Source organism: Homarus americanus, unplaced genomic scaffold (genome assembly GCF_018991925.1).
Source record: "Homarus americanus isolate GMGI-L3 unplaced genomic scaffold, GMGI_Hamer_2.0 scaffold40248, whole genome shotgun sequence".
Lineage (NCBI taxonomy): Eukaryota > Metazoa > Arthropoda > Malacostraca > Decapoda > Nephropidae > Homarus > Homarus americanus.
Window position 1 is genome coordinate 4,271,112 of NW_024712526.1, and position 16,253 is coordinate 4,287,364.

At 36.5% G+C, this 16,253-nt stretch overlaps 1 protein-coding gene across 6 annotated transcripts in view; it reads right to left on the bottom strand.

Moving 5' to 3' along the window:
* The window catches only part of LOC121861033 (inositol-tetrakisphosphate 1-kinase-like), a 52,615-nt gene that overhangs the window by 24,357 nt on the left and 12,005 nt on the right, over positions 1-16,253 (bottom strand). For all 6 annotated transcript variants that reach the window (XM_042358556.1, XM_042358520.1, XM_042358527.1 and 3 more), the window contains 2 exons: positions 13,695-13,836; positions 9,780-9,875 (listed from right to left, as the gene is read on the bottom strand). In XM_042358556.1, coding sequence (XP_042214490.1) covers positions 9,780-9,875; positions 13,695-13,836 — 238 coding nt within the window. The remainder of the gene's footprint in view (positions 1-9,779; positions 9,876-13,694; positions 13,837-16,253) is intronic.

Here is a 16,253-nt window from a genome sequence, read left to right on the forward strand (position 1 = left end):
ATTGAAACATTTGAAAAAATATGATAGAAATTCAACCCAAGAACTCAGACAGCAGATATCTTTTAACATCCCACGACCTGCACTCTTATTAAAAAAGTAGTCAGTTGGATCTGCTTGTGTCAGTACTTGCCCCGTGATCTATAGAGTTGGATAATGTAAAAATTCCAAACAATGCCTTGGATCAATACTTTAAACTCAGAAAATTATTAATTATAGCAGAATGTCAACCTCTGTTGGGCAGCCACATCATTAGTTTGTTTGTCATTGTCTGGTATAAAACTTCATGAGCAGGAAATTGAATTAAATAAAATGTTTTAAGCTCTGCTTATTGAAAAATAAAAAAAAATTATACATAATCCTATGGCAAAGTAAACATCAAACTTGTGACACGATTACTGTACTGTAAATTAATGTAGTCACTGCAGGAGATTGTCTTGTATCATAATTTTCTTTAAACCCCTAGAAATCCTATGATTTATCATTACATGAACTGTTACCATGGCAAAACTTGGTAAATTTTGGCATTATTTGCATCTAAAGCTTATCATGTGGACCTTGTCACATGTGGCTAGAACCATTAAGTTTGGTGCAAGTCTGTAAACCTGTTTTGGAATTATTTTGGGGGAAATATACCCCCCCCCCACCCCACATACACAGGTCCAAAGCTAATACCCTGTCTCAAGGCTGTGGACAGGGTAATAAAGGTACTGTACTGAAAAGATTAAGAGTATAAAAGAAAAAATAAGAATAGTGAGTTCTCCATGAAACTGGCACCTTTGTGGATGCATAGCCCAGACTATACTGTACAGTTCAATACTGCATTAAGGCAATGTGTTTCAGTGGTGTACATCTAACTATAAAGTGGGTACAGTAGGGTCGGGATATATCGCGACTTTTTATATACAGTGATCCCTCGGTTAACGAACGCCTCGGTTAACTAAATTTTGGTTAACGAATTACCTTCCATAAGAATCTTCAATTCGGTTAATGAACCAAAAATCGGTTAACAAAATTTTTACGAAATCATGTCAACATAGTTTCGCTTGCTCACCAGCTGGAATATTAGTCCGCCAATACAGTAATCGGTTCTAGGGCTTAAATTCGTTCCCATTTGAGTAAATATCAAGAAGGTTGTACTATTCAATAATTTTCCAAGTTTTATATTAAAAATTTTAGTCATTTTAACACTTATTTAACATAATTGGAGTACAGGCAACTAGTTTTTGGTGCGCCAATCAGCCACTTGACTCACCCACAAAGGCATCAGTTTGTATCTCTGGTCAGTGGTAGTAACATCTTGCTTGAGGCTCTCTTGAACATAGACTATTTTTACGTTTTTACAGTACAATTATTGGTCATTCTGAAATTTATTTTACATATTGACAATATATAGTGCTGTGCAGTGTTGATTTAAAGAAAATGATCTTGAATTACACCTAGTGAACTTAAAATTTTATGGGTGAAATGACAGCATGAAGCATGGGGTGATTTCTCTTCCACCCCCACTTCCTTCTCTTCTCCCTTCTCCTCCACCCCCACTTCTAATTCCGATCATCATCATCATCAACCAGGAGCCTTCTACATACACTCCTCAAAGTAAGTGTACTTTACTGCATTTATTTTTACTTTGTATGTAATTTTCAGTGAGCTGGAACCAATTACCCAAAATCCCATTGAAACAATGGTTTCAGTTAACGAACGACCTTCTGGAACGAATTGTGTTCATTAACCGAGGGACCACTGTATAAAAATTTATATCGCAACTACTAAAATTATCGTCATTTTCCAATACACAGCGATAAATTTATTTATTTCGCAAGGGATATCAGGCAGGAAATATTTAAAATGTACCGCCATGGCAAACAAATGCGTTATTTGCTCACCAGAGGCACCACCGTGGTTGCTCACCCACGCATTCACACTCGCCCGCTCAGTCTTTCTGAGTGAGTGACGAGTAAGCAGCCGACTCTGCTGCAGATTATGACTTCTAAGGTGAGTGTAAATGGGTTGCTAGTGATGTAAAAAGTGAAGTGAAGAGAATGGAAAGCTTAATGGAAAAGATTTAATACTGTAACTAATATTTTTGGTTTGTTCGTTTATATAGGTGTAGGATTGTAAAGTGAGGGTGGCAGTGTGGCGTCTGCTACTGAGTCTGGTGTTCCCAGGATGGTGTGTCAGCTGCTGAGTCTGGTGTTCCTTGATATTGATATTGAAACAGTCTGTTGTTCCCGAGTCTAGTGTTCACTGGTGCTTTAGTTAGTGAGAAAATAAACTCGTTAAGTCAAGTTTAGTCACTTTATTGGCCTCCAGAACCTAGCCCTATTTTCTCCATTGATTACATGTAATTATATATCGCGATTTAGTATATGGCGAACATCCTTGGACCCTATCTCACGATATATCCTGACCCTACTGTATTTCATATACTGAATAAAAAAAAAATTATTTTTTATTTTTAGTGGAATAGCCCACCTGGGCACAGATCATCGACCCACAACAGGGCCTGGGGGACAAAAAATAAAGAGTAAAAAGAAAAAAAATCTAAATTAGAACAGAAAAAGACATGTTAATCTACACAACGAAGATGCTGGAAAAACAGCTTTTTGAAGTGAGACATTGTATAAGTATGAAAACACAAGGCAGAGCATTCCACAGTTTGGCTGTGTGAGGAAAGAAGGATGTACTATAACAGGTTATTCTAGTGTGACCGACATCCACAGAGAAACGGTGGGCACCACGGGCAAGATGTGTGTCACGAGACCACTGCCTTGCCAGTGGTACACAGGATGCCAAATCCACCAAACATTGCCTGTTAAAGTACTGTACCTGTAAAGGATAGAGAGTGAAGCAACATTGCAACAAAGAGAAAGAGAAGAAAGATTATCGACTAAAGGAGGAAAATTAATGAGACCAAATATTTACTCAGAAGATTCAGGAAAATGAAAAGGGGGGGGGCCTAGAATATTTTTTCAAATCTGACCAATATCAGAGGTATTTTGAGACCATTTTGAAGCCATGTGCACTTGATATTATGAGATATTCTTAAGTCAATAATTACTTTTTACAATATAAAAATGCCCACGTACAATACTGCATTAAAGAAAAAGTATTGCAATTTTCTAATGAAAAGGGGTGGTCTAGCCCCCCCCCCCCTTTGGATCTGCCCATTACTACTTGTGAACAATAAATCAGTGAGACAGATCAATACAGGTAAAAGCCAAACATAACAGTTCAGTGAAACAATCATCTTAAGTGGCACAGTCCTGTAAACAAGGTGGGCATTAAGTATAAATGATGAAACATGACATGAACTAACCAAACTCTACCTCACTTAAAACAAATATTGTACGATCAAGATGAATTATTTTTGAATTGGTTGTCTGTGTCTGTTGTAATAAATGCTCATGTGTACCTTTCTTTCAGGAATGAGGCAATTTTCATAATTTTTTCATTCTATTTTTGTAAATTTCTAATCTTTCTAAACAATTCAGACAAGATGGGGTTTTTCTTCTAAATAATAACAAATACAGTATTATAAGTAATTCTTTAAAGGAAATTCTGCTTAGTAGTTAAACCTAGCAGTAATTTGCCAGAGGAACTTCAGCATAGATACAATTCATTATTTCTTTCACATCTCAAAATGAACACTTCTTGCTTAACCACTTCACTACAGGGACACCACTTTTATTATTTGGTTATCGTCAGACGATTTTATTCAGCTCAGCAGGGAGTCTGAATACAAAGGGTTTAATTGTTCCTTTGCCATTTAACTTTCTTTAATTATATAACAAAGAAAGTAATGCAATACAGTAATTTTTACTGAGCAAAGAAATACAGTAAAGCCTCGAATAACGAAGGTAATGTGTCCTCCAATATTGCAGTGTAAGGTGAATCGCCGTATCATGAATCCGTAATTACCATTAAAATAAAGCAATAATAATTAGATGCATTCCAAGGTCTGACTTTTTCATATATAGTGTGTGGTATATTGCCCTCTTTCCCCCCCCAAAAAGGAAAATTAACGAAAAATAAAAACTATATTCTTTAAAAATGGTTATTAATGCACCTTATACAATATAAATCAATAATAATGTGTAGTCACACAAGAGATGGGACGCCATTGTTGTCGTCAGTGTTTACAACTGGGACGATGGTTCTCCTCCGTCTGAAACTGAAGAAAATAAGATTGGTTGTAGCTGTAGTAAAAATACAGTAATACCTCGGTTTACGCGGTTCTCGCTTACGCGTTTCCACATTTACGCGGTACCCCGCCAGAACCGGAATGCCCAATTTACGCGGTGCATCTACTCATGTACGCAGGAAGCGGCGTGGGCAGGGTGCGCACAAGGTTGCCCAGTCATCAAAACACTAACCAAGTTCTTCACCCGCCACCCACCACAGCCGGCCCAAGTCAGTGATAGTGAGAATATGAACTTTGAGGGGTTTGGCAAAGAGGCCCTGCAAGTCTCTGTGGTGGATAGTGATAGAAGTGAGGGCCAATAATCTGCCCTCTGCCTATGAACCAACTCCCCATCCCCGTGTGCCCAGCCATCATTTTTACTAATGTAAGTGTTAAAAAACCTAATATTATTGATATTTCTCTTAATTATTAATTGTGTGCATACCATCATAAAATTAAGATGTTCTTTTTATTACAACGTAGGTATTGTGTCTGAAAAAGTGGAGTTTGGGAGTCGGCCCAGTCTCTATTTCAATTAATACCATATGTTCTGTTATTCCATTTACGCGTTTCTCGTTTTACGCGCTACTCCGCGGGTTCAATTGACCGCTTAAATCGGAAGATTACTTTATTGTAAAAAAAAATTCTCTTTTAATTAATGTTATTTAATTAATGTACAGTGGAGGTAACCACTGATGGTAAAGAAAATAGAGAGACAGCAGAGGACCAACGTTTATACGTGCACAATCGTGTAAACAGCGACATTTCTCTTATGTACAAAAGATTAATTATTGTTTATTACTGAATGTCTTTTTGATTAAATTAATGTTTGTGTGCAAAATGAACAATACAATTCATTAATAATACGTAGAATATTAAAACACACGAGGCAGCATTGCTTTCGTTAATGTTTACACCCGTGACTGACTGGTTCGACATACGAAACTGAAGAAAATAAGACCCTGGTTGTAGCTGTAGTAAAATTAATGTAAAAAAATGAATATATATTTTTTAACTAATGTTATTTACTGTTCATAAATGGAACAATAGAAGTAGCTAACCACTAATGGTATAGAAAAAATGAGACTGCAACACCATTCTATGTAAGTGAGCACGTGTAAACATATCGTCATTTCTTTACATAGAATATGAAAGCAGCACTTACTACTGCTCATATATGTTTTATTTTATGCTTCTGAATTTAAAACAAAAATTCTACTCACCAGTGGTGGCAAAGTTGAAAACATAAGGTCAGCCAATGTTGTTGTGTGTGTTTTTACTCGGACGGCACAGTTGCTAAGTCATCAGGTTCAACTCCGGCTGAAGCTGTAGCTGATGCTGATGGTGTAGCTGATGTTGATGGTGTAGCTGATGTTGATGGTGTAGCTGAAGTTGATAGTGTAGGCCGTCGAATAATAAAATTGTCTAAAGAACCTTGCACAGCTGCTTTCTTATTCTCATTATTCATCTTTATGTAGAGGTCATATGCATTTTTCACATCCCTGTTCATTGCTTGCTCTATGTGAGCAAATCTTTCTGCCAAATACTTAAGTCATACATCTGTGGACGGCTTTCCATAACCATCTGTTTCTTCAATCAGTTGAGACATAGCATGGCGTAAATGATGATATAACGCCTTGGTCCATAGGTTGAAGCATGGACGTGGTATTCGGTGGAAGAAAAACGACTTGTACATGTTCAGACAATTCATTTAGGTGAGCTGGGTGGCCTGGAGCATTATCTAATATAAACAGTGCCTTGTGTGTTATGCTTTTCTTGGCACAGTATTCTTTTAACGCTGGGCAAAAATATTTTTTGAACCAATCAACAAAAAGAGTCATTGTCATCCATGCTTTACTGTTTGACCGCCAAATTACTGGTAAAGTTTGTTTACACACACACCTTTGAATGCTCTAGGGCTCTCAGAGTGATACAGTAGAACGTCGATATAACGCGAGATATGTTCCAAGAGGTCGCTTTAAACCGAATTCGCACTAAATCTAAGTGTTGTTTCAATGGAATAATTTAGAAACACAAAATACGAAATAGACTGAGAGTCTACCCAGATGCACCTCAGCCCATCTCCTAGAATAAACAAAATATTGTTTTTTGTAGTATTATGTTAAAACAAACACTCATAAATCAACAAGACTAAAATTAAGGGATGGGAAATGGTCTGTTTACTGGCTGGGAAGATGAGGAGGAGGGAGGGAGGTGAGGTGATATGTTTGACAGTTGATGCCAAGGTCTAGTGCTTATTTATTTATCTGTCCTTAAGAGTGAATAAGTTTTTCTCTTATAAAATGTCACTGAACTGACATGGGAGAATATAATTAACATTGCTGGAATTCTTACAATATAGTGATTAGTTTGAATATAAACATGCTATAGCTCACATTAGACATACAAATTTTAGTTCTAATTCAAGAATTTTAGTACAAAGAGCACAAACTTTTATCTCGTGCAAAATATATGACGTTTAAATTCAAATTATTCGCTGTCTTGCGAGGATTCCAGCAATACAAATTATATTCTCCTAACTTTAGTCTGTGATACTATATAATATTAAAACTTAAAGCCTAAAACACCAAACCCTGGCTGGGAAGATGGGGGGGGGGGGAGGTGACAGTGACATGTTTGACAGTTGGGGCTGAAGGTCTAGTGAAGTATTTATTTGTTTATTTATGTCCTTCAGATTGAGTTTATGTTTTTTGCTTATAAAATGTCACAGAAGTGACCGGGGAGAATATAATTTACATTGCTGGAATTCTTATAAGATATTGATTAATTTGAATATAATCATGCTATAGTTTGCACTAGACAAAAATTTTAGTAATCATTTAATACATTATTTTGAGTACCGGTACATGTACAGTACAGCTTTGCCCTTAGGATAGTGTAGTGTGCCAGAGAAACATTAGGTGCAAAAATTTTAAATATGATGCATCAGATTGACTCGCTCAAAATAAGAAAGATTCGCTTTAAATTAAAACAGTGTCCTTAATTATGGGTGTCGCTTTAAATGAATAATCTTAAATTGAATCGCTTTAGATCAACGTTCTATTATATACAGCGAGAGGTTTGAGTTTAAAGTCACCTTCTGCATTACCACCCAAGAGGAGTGTGATACGATCTTTGGCTGCTTTGAATCCTGGGGCAGCTTTTTCTTCCATGGAAATAAATGTCCAGGAAGGCATTCTCTTCCAATATAGTCCAGTTTCATCAACGTTAAAAGCTTGACTGGGCAGTTAGCCGCCTTCCTCGATTATTTTGGAATTCGTGGCGTTGTTTAAACCTAGCAAACCAGCCTCGACTCGCACTGAACTTTTCTGTTTTAGTACTTTCCCTTTTACTTGAATTTTTAAGATCATTAAACAATGCTCGGGCTTTTGTTTAAATAATTATAGTGCTCAATGGAGTATGCTTCTGATTTTTGTCTTCAATCCATATACTGTACGTAAAAGTCTCTCCATTTCTTCCATAACCCCACTACTGCTTTGGAAAACTTTATTTGCACTTAACGGCGTTGTAGACAGAGCACTTTCTTTAATTATTTCTCTATTCTTACAGATACTGTATTTTACACTGTTGATTCCGCCATCCCCAAAGCACGCAAAATATCCAGACCTCTCACTTTTGTCATACCGTTTTAACCCCTCTAGTTTCTCGGTTAAGCTTATACACTTTCTTTTAGCTTTTGAACCAGCACTACCATCACTTGCTCTCTTGCTCAGGTTGAATAGGGACTCAAAGGTGCCGTAAGAAACCCGAGAAAGTTTTTCTCCTGTTCCTATTCAGATGCGTGAAAACAAAGGGACCGCCAAGCTCCGACTCTTGTTTACTGGTGATGCGCATTACCACTCATTATCCCAGCAGCTTCCTTGCACAAGGCACTTTTTTTTAACAGTATTTTCTTTATTTGTATAATACATATCGGGATTTAGTTATTATTTATACGAAATTTAATTTTATTTTATTATATTTTTATCGTAAATATGAATAAAATAACGACGTAAATTGAATTAGGTCCTAAATTAACTAGGGTCTTAAATATGAATCGTCGTCGGTCGAACCATCATTATCGGAGGCTTTACTGTATGCATTTGATAGTAAAACAAATATAAAAGCTTGCTAAGAAATTTTCTATCACGGCTTCCCCAGAACATTTGACATGTGTGAAGTCTGTGATAAAAAGTGTCACTCAATCTAATCACCCGGGCATCACCCTGGACCCAAAGACTGAAGATATCTGAAACAGTATAATTTGAACTGATAAGAGGTTATGTCACCCAGGTAACACTGTCACAGGAAGTTCCACAGTTCATAGCACCTTCTTTATGTTTGTGTTGATCATATTTGCTGCAGGGCTCAGTCAAAAAAAATTGCTGATAAATTGATCATCTTAGTTACATTAACTTAATTCAAATTTCCCCAATTAATTTATTGACTTATAGTATTCAATCTTAAATAACTTCCCTATAAAAATGTGGGGGGAGAGGATGAGATTCCACTACTACCCCCTGGACATGTCAGGCTAGTGGGCACAGGTGTATGGTCCATGGATGGGTGGGGGGGGATTCCCACCAAATTCAGGACATACAGTACAGTCAATTCAGTGAAACTGTTTCCACAGATTCTGGCAAAACAGGAAAGCAGTCATTGATTACAATGTATCAAAAGATTTTATTGATCAATTCCAGCCACTTCATGTTCAGCAGAAAGGTCCTTCAGTGGACTGCGACACATGAGGACTTATCTCTGTGCATCTTAAAATACAGGCAAATTGTACCTTGTCCCCACAAAGAATTTTGGTTCACGTGCTTATGTTAGTGGGAGACAACAGAACACAAATGCAGTTAATAATCATAGAAAGCTACAAGGAGCCATTCCATATCACCAATACGTTGATCTCTTGTAAGTCAGTGATACGTATACATGATAATCAAACCCAGGACACAATAGAGAGATATAAATATTATCACTGCACCACCAACACCAGCACATATGGTTAACCAGTAAAATTTTAAAATTAATTCATCTAACCCTAATTTACTGAAACATTGGAAATATTGCATTTAATTGAATATGAATTACAATACACAAAAACATATCTTTTTTTTTTATTAGTATTTAGTTAGATCAGCATCGAGTCTTGATGAACTTGTGCATTTCTGTGTAACCTGAATCACCGTTACATTCTCACAAGGAAAGTTACCATTTTTCTAAACACACACATAATTAAGGCAAGATTAAGTCTGGTGTTTATTAGTACGTACAGTTTAACAAAAATTTTCATCTTGTCCGAGTTAATCGTAGCACTACTCAGATTCTCTAAGGTCATTCAGCCAATTACAGAGCAGAATTAAACTCAATGATCTTACATCATAGCCTCTCATTTTGTGATGAAGAAAAGATAGCAAAATATGTTGTAATTTCACACTAAAAGGTTGTTTTAAGTACCAAATAACGACTCTGTGGTACACTGATAAAACAATACACGTCTAACAACAAAGTACTGTGCATGGGGTACTTTGTGCATGGAGCTGAGTTACCCGGGTTAAATTAAAGTACGTAGTTAAGTACTGTATTATGAACTTACCCACTGGGAATGTAACATTTGCCTCCTGAATCAACTTTCTGTTGTGGTGTAAATTTGTTGTGGAGAGTTCTACATATGTGGGAGTGAACACCTTATCTAAAATAAAAAATATAGCCAATATTAGCAGTACATAAAGTAATACAGTAATACTAATAAGATCATTAATAATAACAAAAATAGTAATTATAATAATACTGTACAAGAAGTCCACAATTTACACGGTGGTTGGATTCCTAGACAACACCGCACAAAGTGAACCAATGTAATATGGAAAAGAGGGTGTGTCAGGCTCCAGGTTCTCATTAGTTCCCTATGACTGGCTACAGGAAAGGTAGAACTTATCATCAGCTGACCACATATATAGACAAAAGTTACATTACCCATTTTAGACAGATGTTCCCACCACTCCAATTTCCATTTATACCAAACTTGGTAATCTAAAAGTAAAAACATTAAAGTCCTTATGTTTAAATTAATATTTTATTACATTATCAAAAAAAATTTTCACACATGAAATTTTTCAAGATTATCACTAGCCAGTTGAGCATATTTTCTAATCTAGTTAAGAGCTTGCCTAACCAGACAAAAAATGAGTTTACTAACTGTTGAAACTGACCTTGCCCCTCTAAGCTAAACTTTCAAATGCTGGGATACATATGAAAGCAAAATATTACATCCAAGTTGATTGGGGACATCCCACTCAGTGGCTAGCTACAGAACTTGAAATGGCAACCATTAGGTTAAAGAGAATACAGTACAGGTACTATTATTATTACAGCAAACTCTCTTCTGATACAAGATTAGTTGTGATGCAATTTACATGAAAAATAAAAAAAATAAAAAATAGTGGTATTTTTTTCACTACTGTAGATGGGTCTTTCCATATTAACACTTTTCTGTGCCTAAAATTCAAGTGGATGAGTCTGGAGAACCTTGGGGTATCAGCCTGGTTATCTACAAACTTGATGAAGCACATCCAGTACTATACATGGATCACCAAATCCACTGCATCAGTCATAGATAATTCAAGCCAAAATCCAAATCCACACATACCTACAGTACTTTCATGCATTTATCCCTGAAATAAAAAACAACAACAAAAAACATTAAGTTGTTTTCAAGGTACAGTACAACTATTCACTTCAGCATGACTTCTATTATTACTAGAGTACTATTATAACCACAAAAAACAATCCCTTACAGGTATCAGAACCAGATGGACCTTGCCCCAACATTTAGAGACGAATTGTTTCTCCCACACAACTGATGAACTGCATACTGTACTATAAATTTCTTGAAAACTCCATCTTAAAAAATGAATACTGTAATAATAATAATGAAAAATTCTAAAAAAAAAATTTTTGGCAATAACTAGACATGTAGAATTGTCATATGTTTTTCAGGAGCTCAAAATAAATTAAAAACATATATAGACATTAAAGAACACCAAAATAAAGAATTTCTTTCTTCACTTGCAGCAAAACTCTGAGTCTACATACTATGTACAGTACAGTATAAACTTTTTTAAAAATATGAACCAATACAGCAGAACCAAATTTCACTTTGTTTAGTGTAATAACTTAATTTTATATCACATTCTGAAAAAAACACTCAATGAAATTGTCTGTACATCAGTTTTAGCTTGGCATAATGTTCATCATTTAGCTGCTTTCCCCACGTCTTGGGTGTGACAGCTGGGTGGTCTGAGGTTACAAGGTAGTGCCAGCAAATCAGGTAAGATGGTTAGACACTCGGTAGTGCCTGATTATCAACGAGTTAAACCCCAAAAGGCTCTTGATTCTCTTCCCACTTGAGACCATTTTATTTCAGAGGAATTTTGATCAAGGCAAAGATTCTGCTAAGTTTGATACAACAGTGAATGAATGTGAGTAAAGAAACTATAATGTTGTACACCAGTTGATTTTGATTATTTTTAGTATAGCTAAGTTTTGTAATTCCTTCTTTAATGCCTTGCTAGTGCTACTTAATGAAGGATATTTTCTTATGAGTAAACAAGTATTGGTGATCAAGAAATTTATAAAGGAAAAAAATAAACATTAATGAAATGCAGTTCAAGTTCATGCCAGGGGGAATAGACAGAAGCAGTATTCATGGCCTGGTAACTAGAAGAGAAGAATCGAGGGAAGGACAGAAACCCACATTTCCTATTTGAGACTTCCAAAAGGCAAGAACAGGTAGTGGAGAAATTTAAGAAATGGAAGGATGGAATGCAGTCAAAAAGTATGAGAGAATGTGTGAAAAAAAACAAAAGTAATTGTTAATGGCATGGGTGAGGGACCTGTGGCATAAAATTGAAAATGGCCATGTGCTGTCTGTAATAAGGGTGTTCACAGTCAGTAGGTTGAGATGGTTTGGGCATATGGAGAGAATGGAGAAGACCAATTGGGTCATACACGAGTCAAAATATGGAAGGGAAGATAAATTAATTAATTTACGGAGCTGTTGCCTTTATTGACATAAAGAAAAACTTCTTTCTGCTTGAAAGGAATGCTGAATGCAAAAGTTATGAAAACTGTGTTATTGTAAGGCAGTGAAACATGAGCACCTGATAAGAATGACATATGTAGGCTTGAGAGAGATGAGATGACAATGGTTAGATGGTTCTGTAACATGATGCGGAGATAAAAAACCGTACAGTGGTCCCTCGGTTAACGAGCACCTTGGTTAACGAGATTTCGGTTAACGCGTTACCTTCCATAAGATTCTTAACTTCGGTTAACGCGCAATCCCTCGATTAATGAGTTTCTTACGAGCGCCCCTCAACACGTTTTCGCTTGCACACTAGCTGTCATATTATTCTGCCAATACAGTACGTAATCAGTTCTAGGGCTTAAATTCCTTACTATTTTAGTAAATATCAAGAAGTTTATACTATTCAATAATTTTAAAAGTTTAATATTAAATTTTTTAGTTATTTTAACACTTATTGAACATAATTGAAGGTAGGGTCACTAGTTTGTGGCACGCCATCCAGCCTGCCAACACACCATACAGGTGCCAGTCTTTGTGTCTTTTCAGTGGAGGTAACATCTTGCTTGAGACTCTCTTCAACTAAACACTTTTTTTCTGTGTTTGCAAGCAAATTATTGGTCATTTTGAAATATATTTTACATATTGACAATATATAATGCAGTGCAGTGTTGATTTAAAGAAAATAATCTTGAATTACACCAAGAGAACTAAAATTTTATGGGTGAAATGGCACCATGGGGTGACTTCTCTTCCACCCCAATGCCTTCTCTTCTCCCTTCTCCTCCACCCCCATTCTAATTCCCATCATCATCATCATCATCATCCAGGAGCCTTCTACATACACACCTCAAAGTAAGTGTACTTTTCTACCTTTTTTGTTGAATTTAGGTAATTTTCGGTGAGCTGGAACCAATTACCCGAAAACCCATTGAAACAATGGTTTCGGTTAAAGAGCTTTCGGTTAACGAGCAACCTTCTAGAACGGATTGTGCTCGTTAACCGAGGGACCACTGTATTCAGAGCGAGGAGGGCAGGTGGGTATTGAGAGCATTGTGTAGACATTAGTTAAATTGGTTTGGGCATGAAGTGAATGAAGATAAATTAAATCAAGAGATGCAGGTGTTTGAATGTGAAGGGGAGAAGTACTAGTGCTAGGCCAAGAATGACATGGGGAGAGGTTGTGAGAAATGAGCCTAAGCGATAATACCTGCAAGGGACTGTGCAGCCTGGAGAGATGCCACCAGGTAATGGCCATAAAACAGTGAGGATAATCACCCTGCACAATACTAGCAAATAAAGAAAGTCAAACATACTTAATGTTCCACCATGTGTAATGTTATGTTCTAACACAACAAGGGGAGTGTACTATTAAAAGAGTTCCACTGTATTGGATTATTATTTGTGATTAAATTATCTACTTGCCATCTTGTTTGAAGCACTGCCGTAGAAGGTCATAAGTTTGGTTCCTCAGCAAGAGTCGGAGAACACCAGGAAGAGGATCCATTACAGAGGTTTCTGGGTGATCTTTAATGTAATTTTCAAACATTTTGATTGCAGCTACAGCCTGAAATATATATAAAAAACAGAATGGTGTACATAAAGAAGATATTGAAAACAACATAGTCATTTCTGCTACAACGTGTGTGTTGTCAACGCAAATTGGTTGCAATGCGATTGATGAATCGGGAAACGCTGTTTGTAAAATGCGAACTTTTGCATACGAATGTTGGCTGTAACGCGATTCCACCCTCAACGTTATAAGTGTAGCAGGGTTATGCAATATTTACAGTTCACATTCGATATCACATGTTCAATTGATTCATGTGGTTTGTTTGTGAAGTGTTCTTTGAGAAGTACTCCGAATTTCCTTCTTTTTTTTTTTTTCAAATTTAGCTGTTACCCACAAATACTGTATGAAAAGAATAAGTTAAAAGAATGTTTTGCAGTGAGGACTAATAACGGTTTACACCAGCGCTCTCTGTTTACATCACGTGATCAGTTGAATCACGTGGTTTCTGTCGATAGCTCCATGATTTTCGCTGTTTTCTCCAATTTTGTCGTGTTAGCGATGAATATGGAAAGACAAGGTAAGAAAAATGCTTCCCAGAAGCGTTCTGGTGATCGAATTGCCGGTGGTGAACGTAAAAGAAAGGCTATAACACTATTGCTGGAACAAGCTTGAGTGCTAGCAAATCTGTGAGATCACAGTCAAGTAATATGCATGCACCTAACCCTATTTTCTCCATAAGCCCTGTTATTTCTATTGCGTGAATTTTTACAGCCCGAGGTTTCTCAAGAAGGCAACTATCGCGTTGTAGCATACATACATACATACATACATACATACATACATACATACATACATACATACATACATACATACATACATACATACATACATACATACATACATACATACATACATACATACATACATACATACATACATACATACATACATACATACATACATACATACATACATACATACATACATACATATATATATATATATATATATATATATATATATATATATATATATATATATATATATATATATATATATATATATATATATATATATATATATATATATATAAAATCAATGACCTCACCAGCAAGGATCGAACCCTCGACCTACTGGGTGGGACTAGGGAACGCTACCGGCTACCCACAAGGACACTGTGGCAGTGGTCGGTAGCATTCCCTAGTCCCACCAGTAGGTTCAGGGTTCGATCCGCTGGTGAGGTCGTTGATTATATGTTCAAAGTCCGCGTGTTATATGGACTAAAAATGAAGTATATATATATATATATATATATATATATATATATATATATATATATATATATATATATATATATATATATATATATATATATATATATATATATATATATATATATATATATGACTGAACATGCTCTTCAAATTCATAGGGTGGGGGGTTTGGGTTCTCAAAATGACTGCGAATCGTCAAATCTGCGCGTAACATTTGCTGACCGGGGGTACATTTTTACTTTACTTGTGTACAAAGAAATGTATATTTCCTTTACGTGTTTGCCCTTAAAACAATTATTTCTTTTACCTGTATTGCACGTGCACGCACACACACACTTTATCCTTGACCACCGAAGGGTCAAGACGTACCTGGCACTGCTTTGGCAACAGCCAGATCAACTGTTATGTTGGCCCATACCAATTCCCTCCCCTGAATCCCTCCTCCCCACCAGAATATCAACATGTTCTCGCCACAAGTTATTATTTCATTTAGGAAAAGAATGGAACCAATGTTGAATAGTGGTGAACAGTGCTTAAGTCAGTGAAAAAAAACTCAACAGTAACAGCTGAGTCGTACCCAAGCTAAACTTCACAGTGAGGTCCCAGGTAACCAATGATAACTGCCCCCGAGACTCAACAACACCAGCTATGTGTTAATCCATCCACGATAGGGAGGCCTGGGACCACACCTCACTCACTTGAGTGAGAGGTCCTGTGACATCAGCATCATGTGAGGTTCCTCATAACACCATCTTTGAGGGAATTATTACACCAGGTCAAGCCCCCCATAACACCACCTGTGAGGGAACTACTACACCACGTGATGCCCTTCATAACACCATCTGTGAGGGAGTTACTACACTACGTGTCTGCTGTTCAACACCTCAGCGTACATGACCTACGTTCACTGTAGGTTCACTGTATGTTCCTTTGCCTTTTTCTAATGAAGGCTTTTGTTAAACCACCAATGTCAATGTATGTAATAAGTCATTTAAGTCCAATGAACATTTTCAGCCTTCGAGCTGCAGAACTTTTTCAATAAACCGTTAATTATTATTATTTATTATTATTATTACAAATACTGTACAGTACAGTATACAATACAGGTATAGGAAATTACTGTCTCTAGAACGAATGGCTCCCTGTCCCAGCCGCGAAAATGCCAGCAACTTTAAAACTTCCCTTAGACATTCTTGG